Source organism: Panthera onca, chromosome E1 (assembly GCF_046562875.1).
Source record: "Panthera onca isolate mPanOnc1 chromosome E1, mPanOnc1 haplotype 2, whole genome shotgun sequence".
Taxonomy (NCBI): domain Eukaryota; kingdom Metazoa; phylum Chordata; class Mammalia; order Carnivora; family Felidae; genus Panthera; species Panthera onca.
The window spans coordinates 36,566,370-36,591,926 of record NC_138352.1 but is presented as its reverse complement, the minus strand read 5'-3'; the positions used below and the strand labels follow the sequence as shown (position 1 = coordinate 36,591,926).

Below are 25,557 nucleotides of genomic sequence, written 5' to 3'. Positions count from 1 at the left end.
CCACACAACCCCCAAACACGGCACAGAGAGTCTGAGAAAATGGTGGAGGCCTTCACTCTGACCTTGCCCCTGCCCTTTTCCCCTGAAAACAGGGCATAATCCCCTCCTGTGAGGGCCATTCTCCTGAGGCCCAGAAAAAAGGAGCATCCTTATCTCCAAAGACAAGACCATGGAAACAAACAGGCCTTGCTAAGTGTCCCCCACCCTCCCCTTGACTACACTTACCTCACACTCTTTGACTATCATGTTCCTCCGTGACCGCCCTCTTCATCGAGCAGAACAAGCATAAACACCCCCAGGTCTAATTGCTTCGGGTCTTCATTTTCTTATAAAGGCTCCTGTGTCATGTAAAACTTGTATACGTAAACCTGTGCTGTGTGCTTTTCTTCTGTTAAGCTGTCCTTGTCAGTTTAATTCTCAGACCCAGCCAGGGACCCTAAAAGGCTCGAGGAAAACTCTTCCTCCCCTACACGGTTCACCAAAATTATTTTACTTTTCCTTTAGAGAGGTTCTGGAAATAGAAAGGTCTGTCCCATGCTGTGGGAGGGAGGAGAACCCAAGGCATCCTTAAAAGAAAGGAACCGGCCTTGATGTTTCAAAAGATCAGGGAGAAGTGGGGGGAAGGGAGAAAACAGAGCTGAGGCATGTGAAGCAATTAAACAACTCCCCACATCTTAGAGCAGATTGAATTTACATTTTACTTAAAAAAAGGGGGGTGGGTGGGTGGTGTGGAGTACATACACAGGGAGGAAAACCGGGTGGGAACAACAATGGTCTGAAATGGATTTCTACAATTTTCCCCTACAATGATCCATTCTGACTGCTGGGCAGTATTTCTCCTGCTGGCGGACAATATTCACAAGGCTGTAGACGAGGGAACTGCCAAAGTTTAGGCCCAGATGGAAAGGAGAGGAAGTTATCATATACAATGTAAGTTTACAATACACAGCATTTTCTTTAAATGATGTAACGCAGTCGCAGGAAGAAGTTAACAATACTAACACGAGAATAATCAAATTTTTGTTATCCATGTACAGCAACTAACTGCTTTACAAAAAAAGCAAAATAATACAATATATCATCACATGTATTTACAGTGTAGTAAATATACTTTTCTGTCAAATTTTACACAAACTATTTACAGGTGAATATACTGCTTTAAAAAAAATTGTGTGGCTGACACGAAGAGTGAATTTTGTTTAGAAGTCCATTGCATAACATTGAATAAGACATGCCTCATGATGCCTGGAGGGCTGGGAGGGGTGTAGCAAACAGAAAGCCAAAACGAAACGGAAAAAGCCTAAAACCCGCTAAGCAGGGAGGGAGTCCTGTGGGGGTGGCAGCTGACTGCTCCTGGGGGTCCAGGCGCCCCCTTCTCCTTCCTCCCCCCCCCCCATCAGGATTGCACGGGGCTGGCATTCTGTAACGGGCAGGGGAGGGGTGAGTGGATGAAGGGCAGAGCCTCGCCGCTTTCCCCCAGAGCCAGGGAACGGCGTCGCGATGTTGGTGAATGAGGGCGCACCCCTGGGATGGGGCCCGTGATAAAACAGGTGGGTTCTGCACAGCGACGTGCTGAGTCACGTTTGCCTCTTTAGCAAGTCAGGGGAAACATCCACGAACCCCAATTATGATGTTCTTTGTAGAACTCACATCGGATTACGCAAAATGGGCAACTTGCTCTGAACCTCAGATTTCTTGTGTAGATAGATGGTGGTAGGAAGCCTGAGAGAGTGTTTCATTTCTCAGGGGACGAGTACTGGTGAGGCTTAGGCTCATGTTCATTTTAGTTACTTGGAAAGTTAGGTTCTCCTCAAAAGTCAGAAGTTCTCTAAACAAGGTAAATTTTAAACCTTAGGGCGTTCTCAAATTTCCAGGATGTACCGATCAAAAAAGTATTTTCGCAGTTCAAAGAAGGCTCAATTTTGATTTGTGCAACGCTGATCATTTCGTGAGGTACTTCAAGTGAATTCATTCCATTCATTACACTAGAGGGAAATAATGAATAAATTTAAGAAATATCATACCTGGAAAAGTTTGTTATGGAAACATCACTATTTTTAACAGAAAACCTTTGGCAGTTGCTCTATTTTGATTGGGAGAAGCAGAACAGTGTGACAACACCCACCGACACGCACCGAACCAACCAAGAGGAAAAACGTGGAACCACAGTGATTACAGGCTCACATCTGCCTTTTATTCCAGGATCCAAGGAGTCGCGATACCTTCCCAGGAGCACGGGGTCGTGGGAGAACCATGACCTTAACAGCAGCGCGGCATCGGGTTGTTAAGGATCTACCTCTATCTAAACTCAGCTCTAGTCTTAGCATCTTTATAGACTTGGTTGCTCTGTTACCATAAACACTACTCTAACGCAGCCTCTACAATAAAAACACAAATTTAGTTAATTGCACCTGTCTTCAATATTTTCCAACAGTTCTATGTCAAAATAACTATTAACTTTAGTATTAACTAAAGTGTTTTCTCCTTTTATTTTGGCAGATGGTTCTTACTTTTCCGAGACTGTAAACAAATTAAAAAAATTAAATTCTTGTTATTTCTCAATATCAAAAGCAATTTTATTTACATTAACATATTACATTGTTACTGTGTGGATAAATGTGAAATGTGTTATATTATTAAAATCAGAACACTTCAATGTACCATTATTTCTTGATTTAGCTGTGGAATTTAATTTACTGAAATCCGCTCATGGAATAGGACTACAGGAGGCTCCCCTCCCCTACGTTTCTTTCCCCTCCCAAAGCCATCACATCGGAACATATAAAGGGAACCTGGGAATAGGGGGATATTATCTTTTTGTAATAAATACGGTTCAGTTCTAAATTGAAACATCCGGATACTACGACTGTGTTCACTGAAGTCAAATCATTTTGCATACTGCAGGTACCACCCAAAACTTGGGTCTGCATTACCAGGGAAATTCCAACACCAGGATAACCCATACGGTTCAGTATAGCAGCAACTGTTAAGGTCCCCTATTGTCACACTAATGCAGGCCGGCCCGTCCTTTCACAGTGGTTAAATGCAGTTCTATCATATAGAACCCAAATGGTTTGCTAAAAGGATTCCTGATTTTTTCGGAGGGGAGGGGGTGAGATCACAAGACACTTAAAATACATGTCGTCAAAGAAACTTTTGATAATATACACCACACTCTGTGTTTCTGGGAAAATCATCCAACGAAATGAAAAGCATCAGCTACTCTAGAAGTCCCGTACCATTCCATTTTGCTATGGAGCTAATGCAAACATTTACGAAAATGACCTTCAAGGAACAATTTCCAACACTTTGTTCACGGGTTACCCTGCTCAGAATTATTTAGGAAAGAAGAGAAGGAGGGGGAAAACAGATCATGACTATACTTAGTATAGTTTTGGCTTACAAAAACAGAAACAACAACTTTCAGCATACTTAAAGTTTAAAAGATAATCAACTGGAGACAAAAATAAACTAGTTTGGATGACTGAGTTTGGATAAGGCCTCAGAACCCGTCGCTTTAATTCGGTAACGTTAAGATATACGTGGTTATGCTTCCTTTCCTGTGATTATTGCTAATACTCGAGTGTTAGTATTTCGTAAGAACTCATTACAAAACTCTAAATCCCTCCACCCCCCAAAGTACCTTGCCTGTGGCTTTACGGTGTGAAGTCACTGAGGCTTGACGTCTACGGTTCCTTCGGTTTTGTAAGGTAAAAAAAAGTCCACAGCTAAAAGTCAGATTAAACATACCGGGGTTATAGTGCTACTTGTCCCATGAACTCCTATCTCGAAAAGTGTGTAAGTGAGACTAACACTTTACTTTGTAGGACGAAGGAGGGGAAACATAGAAGGCAGAGCTCTGTGCAAATGGCTTTCATAGCTGGCCAGTGGTAGCAGTAATCAAGAGTTCATCCTTTCTCACAAGTGGGACGTTCTCAGTTCAAGCGTCCTGACCTCCCACTTTCTTCGCAGTTGTTCCGAACACCTGCTCACACCAGACACGCCAAAAGTAGGAGAACGACAACAACAACAAAAGTTAAAGAAAAAGCAGCATCAGATTTAGGCAATGCTTCCAAGAGTTGATCATCTGGCAACATGGCAGACTCGGACGGGCTCCTCGCGGAACATGAAGTGCAGCGTCACAGCACGGTGGTGAGGGGTCACTGGCGAAGAGCCCGTGTGAGTTAAGTCTGTTTGAAAAAGGAAAGGAAGAAAGCTTCACACGATCTTCTTAATGCTATTACGTTTGAAACTGCCAGCGCTTCTTTGCTTCTGCACCTGGCTTGCGGATCCATGGCGAGTGCGTCCACTGTTACAGTGGCCAGAGGTGGGGGAGAGTTCAACGTTCTCCTTGTCGATCCCTGGAGAGAAGAGAAGCAGCCAGTTACTCTCCCTCCTCTGGTGCTGGGCTCCTGGGCTGAATATCGGGACGTGTAAAGGAGGTGCAACCTGGCAAACTGCTTTCGCATATTTCATTGTAACAGCTGCTAGGATGTTTACTCACAAAGACCTTGCCACACACAAAACTTCACATTTTGTTAAGCAAAATTTGCTATCACGGCAGAAAAACAGCATAAGGAAGAAAAGAAAAAGAACAAACTGACAAATTGCAAGGAAAAGCTAGAGAGGCAGGCGGGCTTGAGCTGAACGAAAGGCTAGCAGCCACCAGGGAAGACGAGAGCTCCTACCACCAAATCATACCAGAAGCTTCCAGCAGAGGTCAGCTTCTAGCCACATGGCCTTACTGGTGTTTAAACACAGAATGTACTCTCCAGTTGCAGAAGATACTGAAATTTGTCATTTCAAAGAAAGGAAGATTTTTTTTTTTTTTTTAAATCACAGTGCCTGTCTCAAAGGAACTCAAATATTTACTGAGAATATATGACAAAGGTTATACTGTAGAATCTTTTAAAAAAATACTTATTTTGAGAGAGAGAGTGTATGTATGAGCAGGGGGTGGGGGAGGGGGAGAGAGAGAGGAAGAGAGAGAGACTCCCAAGCAGGCTCCATGCTGTCAGCGCAGAGCCCGACGTGGGGCTCGAACTCACAAACTGTGAGATCATGATCTGAGTGGAAATCAAGAGTTGGACACTTAACTAATTGAGCTACCCAGGTGCCCCTGTAGAATCTTTGCTTTAACCTTTTCAACTCTGGCATATCACCTCATGTTCTGCACCTAAAATAGATGCCATTCGTTTCTTTCACGGAGGAGATTTAACCTCCAGAAACTGGGCCCTACAATGAATTTTATCAACAGTCCAAGCAGTGACTTCATAAAAGTAACCGGAAGCAAAACACAACATAGTTAATCAGATTAGTAAAGATTACAAATTAGGTAACAGAATAGTGGTGACCCTGGGAAGTAGTGCCTGGAAGGGGGAATGTAGGTAGTTTCTTGGGGTGTTGGCAATGTTCTGTTTCTTGATCCAGATGTTGGATTTTTAAGTGTTCAGTTCTTGAAAGTTCACTAGGTTGTAAATTTGATCTGTGTATTTTTCTGTTACACTTCGGCAAAATTTACCAAAATAATTACTGATTATACCCACCTATGGTATCACTTGGTGGGACAGCAGAAAGCTGGAGAGCATGTTGGCAATTTGTATCAAAGTGCAAAGTACTGGTTGATATTTACGGATACAGAAAGATGACCATAATTTAGTAAAAGTAGGAAAAAAAAAAAAAACAAAAAAAGCTGGGAAAACACCTGCCAGCATACGTTATTTCTGGGTAGCGTTAATTCAGGTAATTTTTACCTAATTATAATCATACCATTTGATTTTTAAAATAAACATGAAATCTGAGGATGAAAAAATACCCACTTTTGGACAAAGGACCATTTCAAGCCAAGAAGGCTTTATGTTACAGAAGATGGACATAGATCCAGACATCTACTTACTGGCTCATGAAAAGGAAGTGAATTTGTGATGACCTTCCAGGAGCCACACATCATTTAGACTTGGCCCTGAATTCCATTCAGAGTGTAAGGCCAGATGTGCACAGGCTCAACAGGGGTTTGCTGTCTCGAACTTACCACGGGAAGGCGGACACTTGCTAGTGTTTCTTTATGAGAGCGTGCACCGGGCTGCAATCTGAGTGCAGAGTCAGACCGCGCCCCCCACCCCTCCCTAGGAGCCGAGCACAGGGAACCAGCATCCGGAATCTGTCCCGTTCTAACCATGTGTGCAGAAAGATGAATGGAAGAAAGCGCACCCCGGTGTTCACAGGACGCTTCCCTGGGTGACAGAACTCTGGATGAGCTTTGTCCTCGTCTGTGTGTTTATTTGCATCTTCCTCAGGCGATTTTTTAAAAAAATAATAACAAAATTTAAAGAAGGCTGCTCATCATCTCTAGTGTGCCCTGAGCTCTGCAGTGTGTTTGTGCAGGCTCTTTTCATTGCCACGCCTGTCTCCATTAGATACATCCAACCCGTTTTTTTCTCCTCTCCATTTCCTTCCTGATGCCTTCTGCAGTCTCCTGCCAGAACTTACTTTCTCTCTCTCTCTCTCTCTCTCTCTCTCTCTCTCTCTCTCTCTCTCTCTCTCTCCTTGCTTCTAGAGGGCATTTGTATCTCTTACAGTCTCCCTACACCACCAGTTGTGTCTACATCTTATCTCCTCTATGCCCAAAAAAGCAAAGATTATTTATTATTCATTTTCCTTTTCCTTTAGGATCTAGTTGCTATCTTCTTCAGTAAATATGGGCTGAAGGGAATGCTACCAGTTTTAAATGTGATCGCTGTAATTCAGAGCCAAAAAGCGTGCAACCCCTGATCTCGAGGGTGTGGTGTCACATATGGAGTGGAAAAGACAAAAATAATTTTTTTTTAGCTTTCTCCATCCAAAATTGTCATGAATTCAGTGCATATGACCTTCCATTTCCTTAAATCTGCATGGGGCCTACAAGTTCAAGTCCACAGTTCCTTACCTGGGGTCCTATCCTTCATAGAAAGTAAGATTCAGGCAAAACGAGGATTTAAGAAGAGAAGAGTCTGAAAACAACTGGGAGACAGCCATCAGGAGGAGCTCAGCGTGGGCAACCACGAGGAGGGCCCGTGGCCCTCTGGCAGCAATCCGCCAGCCTGGGGCTTGCTCTCGTGTGCACACCTTTGAGATAGCCTTGCCACTGCTGGGCTGGGCTCACTCCAGGGAGAAGGCACTCGTTCATTACACTGTGAGGGGCAATGCTTCTGCGGAGGCACAAGGGCCTGCTTGCTGATATTCCCAGAATGAAAATCACAGAAGGTGTAGTCACAGACTAAGTCACTAGGGTGAAGGTTTCTCCAAAGAAATACTAAGGATCTTCTATTTTCTGTCAAGCAAGTAACTTTCAGACCTCTAAATAAAAATTTAAAAGCCTTATTTATTTCCTGTTAAATGTTAAGGATAGAAAGCAAGCTATAAAGTTTTAGACCTTGACTATGTAAAGAAACGGGAAGGAGATGTATCAAAATGTTAAACATTTATAAAATGTATAAAACATAGTAAAATGTTAGAGTAGTGGGATTAAGGGTGATTTTTTTCTTCTATTTTTCTGAATTTCCTCATTTTTTCCCCCCGAATGAGCACCTGTTCCTTTTGGTTAAAAATGTTAAAGTATCACTGACTTTGTCCCATCACCCACAGCCAAAAGCCTCCAGGCTATGTTAGAGGTTGATGTCCTACTTCTGCCCTCATATTAATTTTCATCTCAATTCTTGTTATTGTATGTGTGTTTTCTTCCTACTCGGTGACCCGACTCTACAAGCCACACACAGGTAAATGTGGCATAACTGTTTCCTAACTCCACAGCAAAACTGTTTTACTTTAAAGGAGAGGCTTATACAAACATCTTGGAGGGTCATATGTAAGAAAAAAAAATCGATTAAAAATGCATTACATTTATACCAGGGTGCAGCATCTTGGAGAAGCCAAGTTAGAACGAAACAGAGCGATCGTGGTGCCCAGTTCTGGCATTTTGGTTTCTGATTTGCACATTTGAGAATTTTGGCAGCATTCTTTCTTTTTGCTCTCTACAATGACATCTAGAAACCTCTCTAGACACTGGTGAGGGATCTGGGCTTGGCATCCCAGAGGAAGAACTCTCAGATGGCCAGCCAGACTGCTCAAATGGAGACAGGATCTACCCTGGACCAGTACAGGCGATGCTTTAAATTAGGAAGCAGACCCTGGTGTTGCCCCTCTGAGGCTTTGCAGTCTGGTTTCTTCTTAGGCCCCTAAGCAACAGCTTACGCTTCTGACTCTCAGTGGGCACAAGAGCAAAGCTGCCTGAGGTGATAGAAACCCAGAGGCCACCACGTGAATGAAACAAAGGTAAAAACTTGCGTGGTCCTGATTTCCTAGTTTCAGTCCCACCCCCCCCCCCACCCCCCCGCACCCCCATATGGGCTGTGGTCAAACACGCAGCCAGTTACAAACATGCAGGACAGAAGAAGCTGGAAATTCTCTAGAGCAGTGTATTAATAAGCACTATGCTTCAATGAACTGTGGTGGTTCCAGATAAAGATGAAATCCTAAACAAAAGGTGTTATTGGCCAGACTTTAGGAAATCAAGAAGGAAAAATGATTACATGACATAATAGTTATTGAAGTTATAAATCTATCTCCTCTGCTCGAACATGAGTTCCTTGAAGGCAGGTATCATGGTTTATATATTTTGACAGCTAGGGATAGGTCTAACCTAACATATAATAAAACACTCCATTTTTAAAATTCACCTATTTTTTTTTTTTTTTAAAGACCAAAATGTTTTCCCCAAACTGGAACCTATACTTTCATGAAATAATAAAAGGACTGAATCCCTTTTAGTTCTTGAGAAGCCAAAGAAAAATGGGTTAATTTGTGAGAGGTCACACAACAAAAAGACAAGTCTCACACCAGCTGCACAGGAGCTCTGGTAGGTTACCTGACCCGCGTTGCTTAGTTGATTACATACGTAATACGGCAAACCTGTCAGAAAAGTCTTAAGACATATATGAGAAGGCAAACACATCAGAGGGCTCATTTATTACAGACAAGGAAGCAAACATGTCAGAAGACCCAGGTTTGAGTCTTGGTTGGATCAGAACCTAACTTTAGGTTTTAGTTCTTAATCTGTCAATTAAGGGTAAGAGTAGAATTGCCTATTTCCAAGGGCTGTTAGAAGAATCAGACAAGATAATCCATGTGAAGACTTCTTGCACACAGATAAGATAACCACTACAGAAATCAACACGCTCTTGACACCTGAAATAAAAAAGACCACGTGACGTACTGAAAGGAGTATTAGAACAAATGCATAGGACTTGAATTTTACACTAGAACGTGCATACTAGGATGTGTACTTAGGACAATGGGATTAAGCACAAAACACAAACTTTAGAAGAAGAGGTAACAATAGCTTGTTCTTACGGTATAGTAAATACTTTCGTGGAGACATGTTAAGTCCGTGTTTGGAAATACTTGCACTTTAAGCTAGATATACAAACTTGTAACTCTAAGAATTAACAAAAATTTTTATGGACTTTTCCTCAACTGCCATTACTTCTTTTTGTATTAGGTCTAACCTTTTTGTGTAATAGTTATAGGAGAGTAAAGGAAGAGGAGACAGCTTTTATAAATTAAACGTAAGTGCATCACATTTTTTTCTTCTTAGCCCTTAGAACTAAGTACAGGCCGCATTCCTTTTTTTAAATATGGGGCTAGAGTACACGGGCAGCTTTAATTTGTAAGGAAATATTGGGATTGGATTTATATTGGTATTGGGGGAAAACAAGTACTTCTAAGCTAGAAACTCTTCCTCAAACGACTTACCTTGCTCTTCCTATTAACTGTCCCTGGGGTGACCCTGCCTGCATCGGCCCAGGGCTGGGACCGCATGTTCAGTGCTGGGGGCGGCGGAGGGGAGGGTAGGTATAAGCAGCTCCTCACGGAGACAGACTGCACGGCCCCGCAGGCCCAATAAGCACCAGACCTTACAGCGGTGGTGTTACAAGTGCCTGAGGTGCTAAGCCAAACTGTGCTTACAGGGATCGGTGAGTGAAGTCTCATGCCACGTGCCCAGGACGAGCGCGGGGTAAGCGGTATTTCGTGCAAAGCTGACGGAAGGATAGAGTACCTTGATGAGGAAACAGCTGCATGAAAACTGCCGATTTAGAGCAAGGCAGAGAAGCTTCACAGACACGGAATGGAAGGAAAAACAAAAGTGAGTGATGGCCACAGGATTTTTTAAAAGGGTGAAATACGAGTAGGTATGGGATGATTATTATGTTCCCTGGTTTTCAGAAGAAATCAGTTTTGAATTATTGAACTCTGACCATTAATCGCCTAAATATTACACTCTGTAAACAAATGTTAGAACTTCTAATTTTACAGGTAGACATGTTTTTACCACCTCCGTTAGAATAATAATTTTAGTTTAAATCAAGAATTAAACTAAAAAATTAAATGAAAAATTAGAAATTACAGCAAGCAACTGCTCAGCTTAAATTATTTTTCTCCCTGAAATACAGGATAATAATAACACAGAAAAAGAAGGGAAAAATAATCAAGAGAATGCCAAATAAAGGTCTGGGGATACCACATGCAGTTCCCTAAAACATTAAAATTGTTTCAGAGATTTTAAGTAGTCCCTAGAGAGAGGCCTTTAAGTTTCTTCTAAGACGGAGACATTTTAAACCTGGTAAACACATCAGGAATGTTGGGCTCAGAGCTAAGTCTAAGTGTAGAGAAATGGTCTTGACACACTGTTACTGTGCATATAACTGTCAGGGCTACTGGCTAAAGAATGCTTGTAATTCCCAGTTGATCCACCCAGAAGGTCTGCATTTCAGAAGGAAAGTGAGTAACTGACAGGCTTGGACACAGTCCCAAAATAAAGTGGAAGGGGTGATTTAAAAACAAAACAAAACAAAACAAAACAAAACAAAACAAAAAACCCACTCAACTGAACAGGCTTTTGTTTTAAAACATTCATGCTCCAATACTAAGAGTAAAATAAGCTAATCAAAGGGGGGGAAAGATCCTTTTTCTAGCAAAAACCATTTAAAATAGATCCCATGCTTGTTTGGGTTAAAAAATCAATTAACACCTCACATTTTCTGAGGTCACAAATACGTTATAAAAGTTTTGTCACGACTGTTCCGTGATTCTTCCAAACAGATGTCCCTTTGATCCATCAGAAAACAGTATAAAGTACAACATGGCAAGTTCCACAAAAGAGGTCAAATCAAAATAGTTATCTGTGTGCACTTTACCCCTCTTATTCTGAAATCCATTTGAGGGCAGGTATTAAGTCCCACTAGCTTCCCCGCTTCCTTAGGTCTAAAAGAGTTCCTTGCATGGATCTCTGTAGGACAAATATCTGGAGTTTTGGTTATTTTCCACAGAACACTGTAGTATTAATTTTGCACTTAAAAGCAAAGAACCTGTGTACATGTAGAATTTGTTAGAAGGAAGTAAAAAATTTAGCTCAAAATCCAATACTGAGTGAGATCCACAGGCAAAAACCGCGATGTCGCTGGTGACCAGGGTCTCTCTCATCTTTACGTGTCCCAGAGTGCCTTAGGGTACACCTCCAAAACGGATGTTCAAATGTTTACTGAATTAAATTACAGTGTGAAAAATACTAGGAGACCTTGGCAGAATATCAATTAAATTTTAATACACTGGAAGTGGATCTGCTTAATTTCTTTTTAATGAGTACTAATTCCATCTGGATTTTATTTCTGATATACTTGCTCTTTAACGTGCAGAGAAGATGCCAGGAGACTGCACTTGAAATGGTTATAAAGCATTCAGAACTATGGCTTTAAAAAGGCTTCTTTGCTCAGCATCTACAGGAGCCACTCATGGCTTGGCCTTAAGCAAGACAGAGGGTACTCCTCCCTCCCACCCCCCGCCCCGCCCCCTGCCTGCCCCAACATTTCTAAGTGGATAGACCTGATTTTCTAGCTCTAATCCTGGTTCTTCCATTCAAGTCCAACTCTACCACCTTGGACCTAATAGTGGATTAAAAAATCAATTTGGAATATTCTTATATATGAGAGAGTAAATTCCATGGATTCTCTTCAGGGTTCTCTTAGTGGCATTTGGGAAAATCTGAAGAGGCAAAGTTTTATGCCCATTTGGCTAAAAGGTCCACAGTTAATACAATTTTACATGCACTGAACTCCACCGATGGCTCCACCGATGCCAAATTCAATTTCAACTAGGGAGGGAGTCAGAAAACAGCCATTTACACATTTTAAAATATAGATTTATCAAATAATCCTCCTTGTGCTAAGGGGATAGACAAGTGAGCTAATGATAATTTGTCAAGAAGAATGCATTTTCAGAGGCAATTGCTTTGTGTAAGTAAATGACCACCCCTTCCTCAAAAGCTGGTGGTTGATGAATTACCACTGAAAGTTTTTTTTATTTAAGTGAGGTTTAATGTTTTGGAGTGGGAGGGAGTTTACAAATCTCTTACCTAGCTGATTTGACAGCAGAGAAGGCTGGTTGGTGACCAAAAAGAAAATACAGCCGAGTGGCTGACCCTGCTAAGGAACAAAGATGTAGACAGCAGTGCCTTGATCGACAAGGAAAGTTTGCAGTGAAGAGCTGGGCTGTATGCAGATCAGCAACCGTGGCTTTTTGACATAGGGCAACAGAGACTTCACCTGCTTACAGCTCAGGAGATTGGGCGCAGATTAATGTTGGGTAATTTGATGGCAAGGCACATTTGTGCTCCATTTCTGGGGGTGACATCGAGTTTCTTTAAATACTTACGCTTGGGACTTGGCTAATGGGAGTGGAGCTAGGGAAATATTTTGCTTTTTATACAGCCAAACAGCAAAGTAGAAATGCTAGGCTGAGTTAGGAATCTGGGTAAGATTCATCACCTCTTTCAGCCCTTTGATATCAGCAAATTCTACTCCATAAAGAACAGAGGGGACAGGAATCTAAGATTACATGTAGCTAGAGATATAAAGCAGTATACCTAATTACAAATGAAGCATTAACTCTTACAGAGGTAATTCCATAAGAGCAAAAGACAAAAGTGCAGCGATTGTATACATAGATAAACCAGGATCCCTTCATAGAGATGAGCCCACAATTTAAAGATAAAAATGGTTTGTTTCATTGGAGAGTGACATCACTACTGAAAGGATAACCACCTTCTCCAAAAACATGCGGTTAATTAATCTGGTAAACCAAGGACACACAATTTGCAATTGAGAGCTAGGAATTGCTGAACACCATGATTTTACTTAATTAATTCTATTGCTTTTAAAGCTTCAGTTTCCTTTGAGAATAGTGGCAGGTTTCCAGAGTGTGGCAGTCTATTCAAGCAGCCGTCTGAAGAACCACTGGAAGTGACACTGGACACTGGAAGTGACCAATTTTTAACCAAAAAATTGCTTCTCAGCCATTTGGCTAAGAGTAAGTATAAAACCGTAACAAAAACCATACATACTACTTTCTGATTTTTATAAACAGTTCTAAATAAGAGGTTGCAGGGTAGGGCTATTTTTTTTTTTTTTTTAAACCAATACAGGATACAAGCAATGAATCAACTAGCGGGGGAACCTGTACTGTTACCTTTATTCTCAATCTGATTACTTTACTGTCTCCATTAGTGGGCAAAGATGGGCAGAAATCTCCCTAACAATTAGTCCGGGTGTAAAAATCAAAAAAGAGTTGATATAAAAACAAATAATCATTTTGACAGGTTTAACACCACTTTAGTAGCCCAAGAGGCAAAAGTTTGATGGAAATAGACCAAACTTTAAAAAAACAAGAGGACAGTATAGACAGAGTCTACACATTTCTGATTGTCATTAACATTACAAACAACAAGGAACCCAGAAAACAGCCCTACAGAAGAAAAGAAGTGTTGGACTTAGGGTGAGGCAGGTGGAAGTAATGAGACAGCAATAAATAGACAAATAAATGAAAGAAAAAGGGAGATGAAGGGAAGGAAGAAAGGTGATGGATACATCACAGATACGGAAGACAATGTATGCGGTAGAGCACTAGCCTTGGTTCTGGAGAAGAACTGCGTGATAAAGCAATTACCTTCACTCTTCTAAACCTTAATTACCCCATCACCCTCAACCCTGGCGGGCCTAGAACTAAATTATCTCTGTAGTTCTCCTTAGCTCCAAAATGCTAAGATTTGGAGAGGATGGTGATGGTGAGGGAAAGAATTCAGTGGCTGGAATATCTAGAAGAAAGTGTATTTTAAGTTTTTCCCTGGCTTTAATGGTTGGGACACTGATAAAGGGTCAAGATCACAGGCATACCCTAGGGCAGTGCCTCTCACACTCCAGTGTATGTAAGGATCACCCAGGGTGTTTATTAAAGCAGACTGCTGGTGGGGCCCCACTCTTGGACTTTCTCACGCAGGAGGTCTGCAGTGGGACTGTAGCACCTGCATTCTAGCGAGCTCCCAAATGACGCTGTGCTGGTCTAGGAATCACACTTGGAGAAACACTGTCCTCTGGAATAAGGGACAGAGGGCAAAGGAACATGGTTATATGCGGAAGGGAAGTTGGCCAGATTTCTTTTATTTCTTGGAGGAAAAAAGAAATGCAGTCAGGTGACTGATAAATAAATGCTGGACCAAATGGTTTGTTTCCTCTGCTAACCAAAGCTTTGTTGTTGAGCAGAGCGTAATAGATGGATACAGGTTATTTAATGAGACGGTTTATCATGCAAATTGGCTATTATACTTGCCGAGTTCTTCAGGCCTTCGAAATTATGCATGTTTAAATATTCAGGCAAAACTAGGATTATAAACTTGGGGGTTCTACTTATGTGTCTTGAACATCACAAAATAGGAGTGATACATTACTTGGCTTTTAAAAAGAAAATCCATGCTAACACCTAAAAAAGAACAGTGTATAGTACCTTTTCCTTATAGAATGAGCTGCTTCATAAGTAGAATTTTCAGATAATGGAACTTTAAACGCAAAACCTTTGTAAAAAATTTTTCACCATTTCAGAGGGGTATCATTCTGAATAGCAAACATGACTACACAGAAGCTTTCCCTCACTACCCACTGTCATCATCGTATACAGTGGCATCAGTTCTGCCCTGAGCAGCACCTTTGATGTGGACCAGAGGTGTATGAGAACATTCACTGGGACACTGGGTGAGCCCAGGAGTCGGTGAAGTTTGCCATCCCTGCCATCTTGTGTCCCTCAGCCCTGCTCAAGCTATTAGCTGTTCTTTCCCAGTGTACCCACTTCTTGGCTGCGTGTTTGCATTGGCATATTTCTCCCATGTGCACCTAAGAGTGACTCCATGGTAAAGGAACACACTTATGAGCTTGAAGATGTTATTTTCTTGAGATGGCTTTTTTCTGGCTGTTAATTTATAGATTTTCAGGGTGGTCTCTGGATGGTTGAGTTGTTGCTGGCAACGGGGAGAGGGGGTACTACCGTACTTTGTGTATTTTTTGGATATGGTACGCTGTACCAGAGACATAGAAGCCCTTAGGGCAAGGCTAATATATCTAGGAAGGGAATTCTAATTCTCTTCACTTACAGGGTAAGGTAACAGAGGTTGCTCTTCCTGGCCAAATTCTAAAAAATTATCAACCTTAGAACACTGTGTGAACACTAAACATTTCACTATCTTATGAATAACTGTTTGAAAGTAGAAAGCTTTACAGAATAACAAAATTCAAGTCAACTCTAAGGTAAAGAAGAAATGTAAGATGAACCTCATGATCAAAAGGAGCAAAATGTACTATAAATATACTATAACCTGATAACAAGGGAAGTCCTGATGTTGGTATATTAATAGTATTGCTCAAATTTATATAAAGATTACATTTACTAACCTGGGGAATGCTGGGAAGTTGCGAGTGAGGTCATGGAATTAGAAAGGTTAAGGTTAGCAGTGATACTAAGCTGGCTCTGCACTGCAGGAGGATAAGGAGAAGTGGGTGTCAGGAGGGACTCCTCACTGGTTTCTTCATCAATTCCAGGCAAATACGTGTCAATCAAGGCATCAAGAAACTTAACAATAAGCTCAGCATAGTCTGGGATTTGGGTTTGCTGTAATGGAAAATATAGGAAATTATTTTAGCTCCATTCTTTTTTTCTGTAAATCCCCTCTGAAGCCACAAAAGATTAACTCAATTTTTGTCTTGGGCTTAATGTACTGTTTTTCTTCTTTTGTATTCTGCGGTGCTAAAAGGGGGCGGGGAGAGGTTGGTGCAGTATTTCTAGACTACCATGGGACTTAATGTGGGGAATTTTATTTGGCTTACACCTACAGCTTCCGAATGAACCTGTAATTACTGAAAGCCATGCAGAAGCAAAGACGGCATTGATCCTGAGACAATAAAACCATCAGGAATGATGTCTAGTCAGTTTTCCAAAACAGAGAAAACGAACGGAGTATCATCATTCCAGCTGCCATTTACATATTCGACTAACTGAACACTGGGAAGGGCAGAGAATTGCGTGCAACTACACACATTCCTGCACGATATACTTACTTCTAGGAACTCAGACCCATTTTAAAAATCACAACGTTGGCATATCAAAAGATATTCAGTAATAACTGAACAAAATAAAAATGAAATACTGAATTCATAAAACTAGGACACTGCACTAGGAACTGTAGGGGGAAGAAAAAGAAGTCCTGCCTTCAAGGAATCTCAATCTAGAGGAACCAGTAATAGAATCATCAAAAACACATTCATGTAGCACTATATCAACTAACGCCAATCAAAGAAAAAAATGAGTAGAAACAAATAAGGATATATTCAGGGAAGAATGAATCTAATCCAACAGGTTGGAAGGAAAAATGTTTTCAGGAGGTAATTTTTTTTTTTCATTATGTAATCTTTTTAAGAACGGAGATTGGGTTGAAATATAACATTGTATTACTTTTGGGTCACGAGGTAGATTTTAGCCACAGGTAATGCTCCTTTCTGATTACAAGATACTTAAGTGTATGCATTACGATCATCAAACACATGAGTGACCGAGAGCAGAAAACTTTGCAGAAGTTCATCACACCCTTCTGAAAAGTCAAGCCTAAGTGGAACTGAGTTGTTTTTTGGTAAAAACTAATATATAAACCTATTAAAGGTGCTGCCTCTTGGAAAGAGTCTATGCTGGAAAACATTTTAGAAAAATATTGTGTTTATTGTGAATCATCATTCTGGTTTTCAGAGTATTGTATGTTCTCAGAGCAGGTACACTAATATGAATAAAAACTTTCATTTTGTCAGTAGAGAAAAAAATATTTTCTTACCTTTGAAAAGGGTCCTGCAAACCGCCACAAGCCATTAAAACCAAAACCTGCAACAAATCAAATGTTACTCTTACAACAAGCATGATACTCTCTTAATCTTAACAGAAATTAAATAAGTTGTATAGCTGATGACATTTAAAACCTACACACATTTGAAACCTTTTTTTTTTTTTTTTTTTTTTTTTACAATGAATGTCAGGGTAGATTAAAACTCACTTAAACTCAGTATAAAACCATATTGCAATTTTAAAAAGTTGTAAACCACAACTTTGTATTGTATTGAACAACATGCAATGAAAAGAGTCAGAAAACGGCATATGGAGAGAGAAGTATGAACAAGCCGATCCCTTATAAAGAATTCTTTAGTCATGCACTCTGTAACAGCGCTCATTTTAGCAAGTTCATCAACCATCCTCCTGAGACATTTACTTTGCAGGTATGATGTCTGGTACTGTGGTGGAGATTCTTCATGGTACACCACACTCTGCACAATTCCATGAATTGGATTTAACAAATTTGGATCTTGGCACAATGACAATAGGGTGTTGATCTTAGAGTCCAACAAATTGTGTCTAAAAAAAAAAAACAAGAACAAAACACAGGAACATTTTAAAGGAAACCTACATGGTAATATACACTGGAAAAGATCATATATTCCCCAGAACAACGTGATAAAGATGAAGGGAGAGGGGTGTTTTTTTTTACTTTCTGGTGCTTTTCCAATTTTCTACAATAAACGTATGAATTTATTTTCGTGGTTTGTCCTTTTTAGTCGTCAAGAAAAATATGGTAAAAACAACCAAACAGTACTGTCATGCAACCGTGTTTAATTATATATGGTGACTGTTTGCTCAAGACAAGGTTGGCTTCTGTCATTTGACATGTTTTAGGACCATTTCTTTCTGCTGACTGTTGATATGTACCCAGGGAGTTAAAACTAAATTTAATATGTACCCAGGGAGTTAAAACTAAATTTAATATCAGTCACTTTAGGAAAGCAAAATTAATTTGGAGGGGTGGAACATATGATCTACTCAAAATTAAGAGGAAATTAACTACGTCTAACCCGGCCACACTCCATTAATAGAAATAACCAAGAGCCAACTATATAAAATTCTGACATTTTAAAATGAGATTAAACAAAAGTAAGGATACAATGATACTACATAGAAGGTCTAGATCAGGAATAGAATATCCCATGTTTCATTCCCATGGGATAACATAATATCCCATGTTATTTAGATTTGAATACTTTGAGGCTAATATGATCTTTGCTCTTCAGAGAGAATAAAAGTCATCTCCTATATAGAAGGTTAATTTTGTTTTCACTCAGCTGTGGATAAACACACAAGCTCTACCAAAAAAGAAACCAAAACAGGTACATACAGCATCTAACAGTTTGCTGCTAAGTGAGGGAATGAACAATGCTCATCAAGATGAAGCCTTCAGAAAATCAACAAGATAAAAAAAAAATGTTTTCCCTAATAGGCCAAAACTAGTCTTGGCCCCCACTAAACCACTGTCTCTAAGCTGAAATCTCTATCACACTGTCTCGTATCCCCCCCACTCCACAACCGGTGAACATTATTGGATGATACTTTGCCTGAGCTTTTATAAAACACATGACTTCAAGATAGATACAAAAGTCAAACACAAACAAGATACTTACACGACTGGAAAAACCTTGGGGAAAACAACACTGGCTTCCGCTAAGTATTCATAAAGGATTCGCTGATCAAACTCATCCGTGGTATATTTTACCAGCGTAGCCTGCCAAAGTGCAAAAAAGTCAACAAAACACATTTTATTCTGTGGCTGAACTGTTATGTGTTCTGGTGAGAGGCAGAAGACCGTCTTCCTTTTCATGTTTTTAATATTTAAGGGCCTCCCAAGAATAGACTGCAATAAAAACTTGAGGGCAAAAAACCCACCCCCCACAAAAGGTCAAAAATTTTACCAGAACGGTAAGAAGAAGTGCTTGGATCTTTGGATCAGTAAGTACTTCTTCATCCAAGAGAACATTTGATTCAGACACCGAAACTTTACGCAAATGCGGGTGTTGTTGTGATGAGGAAATCCTCTGAGTTTCTGCAGTGAGATACGGATTAACACAATCAGCTGTATTAACCGAACATTCACACCACATAGCACTTCACCTAACATTTTACTGTTACTTCTATAATTCAATAGCTTTTTAGCAGGTACTTAAAACAGCAACGTCAATATCTTACAGAATTAATATTCACCTACACAGACGTTCTGGCCAGCTGTTTACAATGCTGTATATCATATATATGATTACTTTTTATACAGGTTTCAGGAATACTTTCATTTTAAGGACTGTATAGCTTATCTTCTGAACAAGAGCAAACGCGTCTATATTTCATCCTAAAGATTCTAAGAAATGGCTGGAAAGCAAATATGGCTCTCCCATCTTATTTTCAATGATCTAGATCAATTATTAACTCTGTTTCTCACCCATTTCATAATCAGTTTCTGCTACTCTCCTCATTTTGGGGGGTGTTGTGATCCCTGATTCCATTTCTTGCCTTTTAGGAGCCTTTGTGTCTGATATCAAGTGATCAAAACTTTTCCTTGTTCCTATAAACAAAAGTTACAGAATATGGCAGTTCATTAACCACAGTGTCTGTGAATAGGATTTATACTAAAAAGAAAATGTTTGGACATCAAGTGTTTAAGTTTTCATTTAAGGACCCAAAGAAAGCTCAAACACATCCCTGGGGGCAGAGTCTCGCTCCTTTAGTTTCCATCTCGTCAAGGAATTTTGGCCCCACGGCTTTCCATCTCAGGACCGGATGTACCTCATTGGTCCAAATTAAACTGAGATTACATTGACCACACTGGAGGTAACCAACTCTGCCAACAAGTACAATGTTTGGTGATGAGTATAGGGGTATGCACTGTTCAGCTGCAAAGATCAACTATGTCTGAACAGCCTCTTCTCAATTTAAGAAATTCTGCTCGTGGCAAGAATTAGTCATTAGCATGAAAATTTTCCACATGTGGGCAAGATCAAAGTTTGATTTTAACGCTTCAGTTTTGAAAACAACATTTGCATGCCTGAAAGTACTAAATAAATAGATATACTGGGACATGCTTCAAAAATGGCAAGTAGCACCGTCTCCACTTGGCTTTGAGTCTAAGTCACGTATCGCACTACATGAAATACCTTTCTCTTATTTCAAGTAATGAAGGTGAGGGGCGCCTGGGTGGCTCAGTCGGTTAAGTGCCCGACTTTGGCTCAGGTCACGATCTCGTGGTCTGTGGGTTCGAGCCCCACATCGGGCTCTGTGCCGACAGCTCAGAGCCTGGAGCCTGCTTCGGATTCTGTGTCTCCCTCTCTCTCTACCCCTCCCCTGCTCGCACTCTGTCTCTCTCTCTCTCTCAAAACTAAATAAACATTTAAAAACATTTTTTTTAAGTGGTGACAGTGGACTATTTAGACTTGCACTAAGTCTCGTCCGTTCTACTTCAGACATCACCACACACCTGACCGCTCTTCTCCATTCTCTCATTGCTCCTGCCTTAGTGTAGGTCCACACTGTCTCTTGTTTGGATGCTCTATCAATCCCTTATGTGGTCCCTTTGCCAAACATCTCTATTTGTCCACATCACAGCCAGAAAAACTTGCCTAAAAACAAAATTTGGTAACAACCCTTCCCTGCTTAAAGATCCCTGCTGGGTACACAAGGCTAAATCTCTTAACGCCGCATATAAAGTCTCCTGCACGTCACTCCCCTCTCTTGAACACTCGCCTTCCTCACCCTGTATCTGTCAGGCAAGCGCACAGTAAATCTTCAAGACCCAAAAGTTCAAAAAGTTCAAAGTTACTTCCTCTCTGCAGTGTTTCCTAATTTCCCCAGATCCTCAGTTTCCCCTCAGCAAGACATGTTACTTAGCGGCACTTGGGGATGCTTTCGTAATCAGTGGATTATAAGCCTAGCTACCAAGCTATGAGCTCTTCAAGGCAGAGACCATAACTTTTTCATCTAGCACATGGGCTAACTGAATTCAATAGTACGTTTTCTCTAAAGTTAGTTTTGCACTTACAACTTCCTTAGCATGAAAATCCAGAATTACAAAACACGAAGTAACTAGGAAACTCCTAGAAGACTCTTTTGTGACAAAGTATAAACAGAAAGAAACTCAAACAAAAGGTAACAACCCTATGTGACTAGTGACAGTGATTAACTTCACGGTTTCTATTTCTTTCATGGCTCACTAGCAGATTATTTATTTCACACTTCATTGTTTGTTCACTGTTTTCCTTATGAACAGAAACATTTTCCCAATACCCAAAGATATTTAAAAATATGCTTGTATGGATAACTGAGACCCACTGAGCCATTCATGGTCACTGAAATATGGATCCCAAGGTATTCTAGAAACAATTCCAACTTCAGACAAAGTTCCTCTGTGGTGGCATGAGGTCAGTGAGCTCTCTCATTATTTACTTTCAGTTTTTGAAAAGGGAGAGGGTTTCACAGAATTTTAGGTATACCTCTCTCATCGACAAATGCTGATGTAACTGAGCAATCTTCATTTTCAAAAAGAATCATATAGTAATAAAAAATACAGTAATCAAAAAAATCTTACTTTGTTGTCTTTTTAAAGAAAAGGTGGCAAATAGCATTATTACAGCTTCGCAGCATATTGATGTATTCTGCCCTCAGGCAATACTTTTGGGGAAATATATTGTTAAAGGCCCTGCATCTGAGTGCGGCCAGACTCCTCCTTTCTTGGGCTAATGTTTCCCCAACTCCCATTTCCCTGCTGCCCGGCCAAGGCAGAACAAAATGAGGATAAGCACAGTATTTCATCTAGGAATCAGAAAAAACTGGTTCAAGATCCTGTTCTCATTCGTCTGTTTAACTGATATGGCTTAACTGACTTATCTATCAAACTCTCTTGTAATTGGCATCAAAAACTTTGCTATATCAAAATGGGAAATTTTGATAATTTTGAACAGCTTTGAATAATCTTCCAAGAGTGAAAGTATCTGGCCGTTAAAAAAAAAAGTTTAACAAACTCTATGTAATTTAGCTAAACTAACCCAGCAACTTCTTCGTGTTGGCCTGAGAAGGCTGCCCCATGTCCAAGCTCATGGACTTCCTGGCCCGGGGACTGGTCTGGCCCACGGCTGGATAGGTGGCTGCAAGGTACCCCTCAGAACCTTTGGGAGATGACCACGGCTGGTTCTCCTTTAGCGTCCTGAGAGATTTAAACAATTGAGAAGAATTAGATAACATGGTGACAAAGACAACCACTGTTTGCCCCTCTCAATTGGCTGTCCTATTTCCCAATGACAGAAATCACTTAATTTTAAAACTGCACTTTAAAAAAGGCTTTAGGGTACAAGCTCTTAGTGTATGTCCAAGAAATATTCTCTTTCTTCCTTTGTTTCTTGAATCTATTTGGGAAATTTTCTTGAAAATCAGCACTTTCCTCCTACTTTCTTGCCACGATGTCTTATACACAGTAGGGACTCACTGATGCTTGGCAGAACTGTACCACGTTGATTTTTTAATCAGGGGAAATCAAGTCTAAACAGGCAATTGTATTCTTGGTTTAAACCAAGAAAAGCAACTATACTTTGACAAAGGAACACAAGCAAACTCATTTTCTCCTTTTCAGGACAAAAAGGGCATATGTCAGAGAAATATAATCCGAGAAATAATTGAAGAATAAGACTATCGAAAACCAAGTGTGCTTGGAAAACTTCTGCATACACTGCTAAAATCTCAGTGGGAAACTGTGGAAGACTTTTTAATCGAAAAGTGGGATGGTGATAAATTGAATGATAGAAGCTCTACAGCTACACAATTACGTTCCTATATTCAACGTGGTACCTAAAACTTAAAGATGTCTTTTAATTGAAAATATAGAAAGTCTCCAAAGTTTCATGTAATTTCTCCATGTTATAGTGAAAAATATACTACCCCAAACCACATACAACAGTGGGCATAATGTGATTATTCTACCAACTAAATCCACACCATAGAAAAATTTTAAGTAAGTTTAGCGTGATGGGAATAAACACAACACATGTGGCGGCATGTGTACTTTTGCACAAATCTGTATAGCTTAGTTTTCTATCATTAAGAATGTGATGTTGCTTATATTTCATGTTGGTTTTTTCCTAGGCCCTTTCTGACAACCCGGTAATTTCAAAATCATCTCTTTTCATTACTCAACTGTTTGTGCTTAACAGAGGCAAACTAATGTTAACATGGAGCACAGTTAGATTAGAAGAGGAGAAACTTTCCTACTACTAATCCACATTACACATGGTATGTGTGTAACAGGAGTTTTGATTTATATACTGTTCCTAGATATCTTTAGATTCCCCTATATATTACCTTCCTGATTATTCTTGCTGCCTGTCTCCACTGGCATGGAAAATTGAAACCTGATTATAATTATGTAATTATGGGAGAAGAAGTCTACTTACCTATAGCTGGGGTCGCCATGATGGATGGGATATGTATCCATAGGAACATTTTCCATTGAAATATCAGTAAGAAGAAGAGACTTTCTATGTTTTAGGCTACAGCGACTTCGAACCTCCTCAGACACTGTGAGTAAGGCTAAAAGGAAAAAAGGAAGATGAGAAAATTTAACAAATTTCAAGTGTGACTAAAAACAGGATACATTTCTTACAACCTCTTAGAGGGTAACAGCTGTCAGACAAGCAGAGAAAGAACCCTAGAGAGTGTGAAGTTTAAGGATATAAACCACTTAGGACAGACTTTCTTACCTTGGAAGTTTATGGTCTGTTTTGAAAGACTACATAAGTATGAAATATACTGAGATTTAATAAGTACCTTATATTTGTCAAGCGCTTTAATGTACTTTTGATCTCAACAAACACAGAAAGTGGGCAGGACAGGTACTATAAGGTCTATTTTTTAGATAAGGAAAAACACTCTGAGATATTAGATGATTTGCCCAAGGTCAAATGATTCCAACAAAAAAGCTGCCACAAACTGCCGTCTCCTAAATTGGGAATCCGCACTTGCTACGTTCCAGAGCTGCATTACACGGGAGTGCTAAGTGTTGCCGAGTGGAGAAAAACACACACCGGGTGAGAACAAGTGGGAAGATTTAATGGGATGGTGGGGATGGGCAGACATTCTGGCTTAAACAAATGGCATTAGGAACGCACTTTTAAGAGGCAGAAAGGCGATTCCAAGGGGGCGGCAAGTAGATGAGCTTAAAATAGCCCATCCATCTGGAGAGGTAATAAAAACTGGGACTTAGGAAATGTAGGGAAAGGCGACAGTCAGGAGAACTGCTGAAGGGCCCAAGGATGCTAGGGTGAGGCCTTCAGATGTTATAGCAGAAAATAGGGAACCATGCGGTGTCTTGAACCAAAGATGACAAAGGGAATGCATTTCAGACTTTAATGCAAGTTCTTTTATAAGGAAAAATGTTTTGGCAAAACTTAAAATTTTAACCACCACGACAGGACTGGACCCTGAACTCTTTACCCCGCCAAGCAACCAGCTGAAGGACTGACAGATGTTTTTAGATAGATTCGGTAAGATTAATTTTGTTTGTTTCGTGCTTTTACCTGCCAAGTAAGCCACGCTCTGTGTGTTCACCTCAAATTTGTCACAGTTTCTATGTTTGTTGACCAGAGTCAGTAGTGTATGCAGAATTCTGACCGTTCTTGCAACAATGGCAGGTGAAGGATGCCTGTACCCTACAAAAAAGAAAAACAAACAGGAAGTTAGTCCATTCTTTCAACCAGTATTCCTTGAGTTCTTACTCTCTTGACCAGCAACTCTACAGGGAAAGGAAATATAAGGGAAAACTCCTGCCTTCTGAGAACAGCTGTTTGGGAAGATAAACATACAAATGTGAATACTTAATTACAAAAAGATTAAGTACCATATATGTGTAGAAAAGAATACTGATCCCTGGAACTCTAAGGTACCTCAGGGAGAGGAAAATTAGGAAAGATGGATGTGGTTTCAGATATTCCATTCCCTAAAGCAGTGCAGGAACTTCCCCCCCCCCCCCAAAAAAAAAAAACCCACAACAACAACTATGTATTGGGGATCACCTGACGATATCTTTTGAAAATAGGGTTCTATTGCTTAAAATTCTTTTTTTTTTTTCTTAAAGAAAAAACCCTAATGACGTAGGCTGCATATGCTCTCAGAACCCGAAGAACAGGGTTGATCAGAGAGTTAGCCTGGTCTCTGGACACCTTTTAAACATGAAAGCTACTCCATTTTACAGCAGGGGATGTGGACACTGAAAACACCTGGTATATTTTTAGAAATACAGAACAGGCA

General features: G+C 40.3%; 1 protein-coding gene across 9 annotated transcripts in view; it reads right to left on the bottom strand.

Moving 5' to 3' along the window:
- Positions 1 to 679: 679 nt before the first annotated feature.
- Positions 680 to 25,557, bottom strand: part of NF1 (neurofibromin 1) — a 247,498-nt gene continuing 222,620 nt past the window's right edge. For 4 of the 9 annotated variants that reach the window (XM_060646729.3, XM_060646733.3, XM_060646730.3 and 1 more), the window contains 11 exons: positions 24,828 to 24,959; positions 23,706 to 23,841; positions 22,308 to 22,465; positions 19,712 to 19,834; positions 19,191 to 19,321; positions 18,903 to 19,003; positions 17,663 to 17,805; positions 17,234 to 17,280; positions 15,807 to 16,023; positions 10,094 to 10,147; positions 680 to 4,361 (listed from right to left, as the gene is read on the bottom strand). In XM_060646729.3, coding sequence (XP_060502712.1) covers positions 4,219 to 4,361; positions 10,094 to 10,147; positions 15,807 to 16,023; positions 17,234 to 17,280; positions 17,663 to 17,805; positions 18,903 to 19,003; positions 19,191 to 19,321; positions 19,712 to 19,834; positions 22,308 to 22,465; positions 23,706 to 23,841; positions 24,828 to 24,959 — 1,385 coding nt within the window. In that variant the 3' untranslated portion in view covers positions 680 to 4,218. The remainder of the gene's footprint in view (positions 4,362 to 10,093; positions 10,148 to 15,806; positions 16,024 to 17,233; positions 17,281 to 17,662; positions 17,806 to 18,902; positions 19,004 to 19,190; positions 19,322 to 19,711; positions 19,835 to 22,307; positions 22,466 to 23,705; positions 23,842 to 24,827; positions 24,960 to 25,557) is intronic. The other 5 variants (XM_060646732.3, XM_060646734.3, XM_060646736.3 and 2 more) reach the window with 3 other exon arrangements.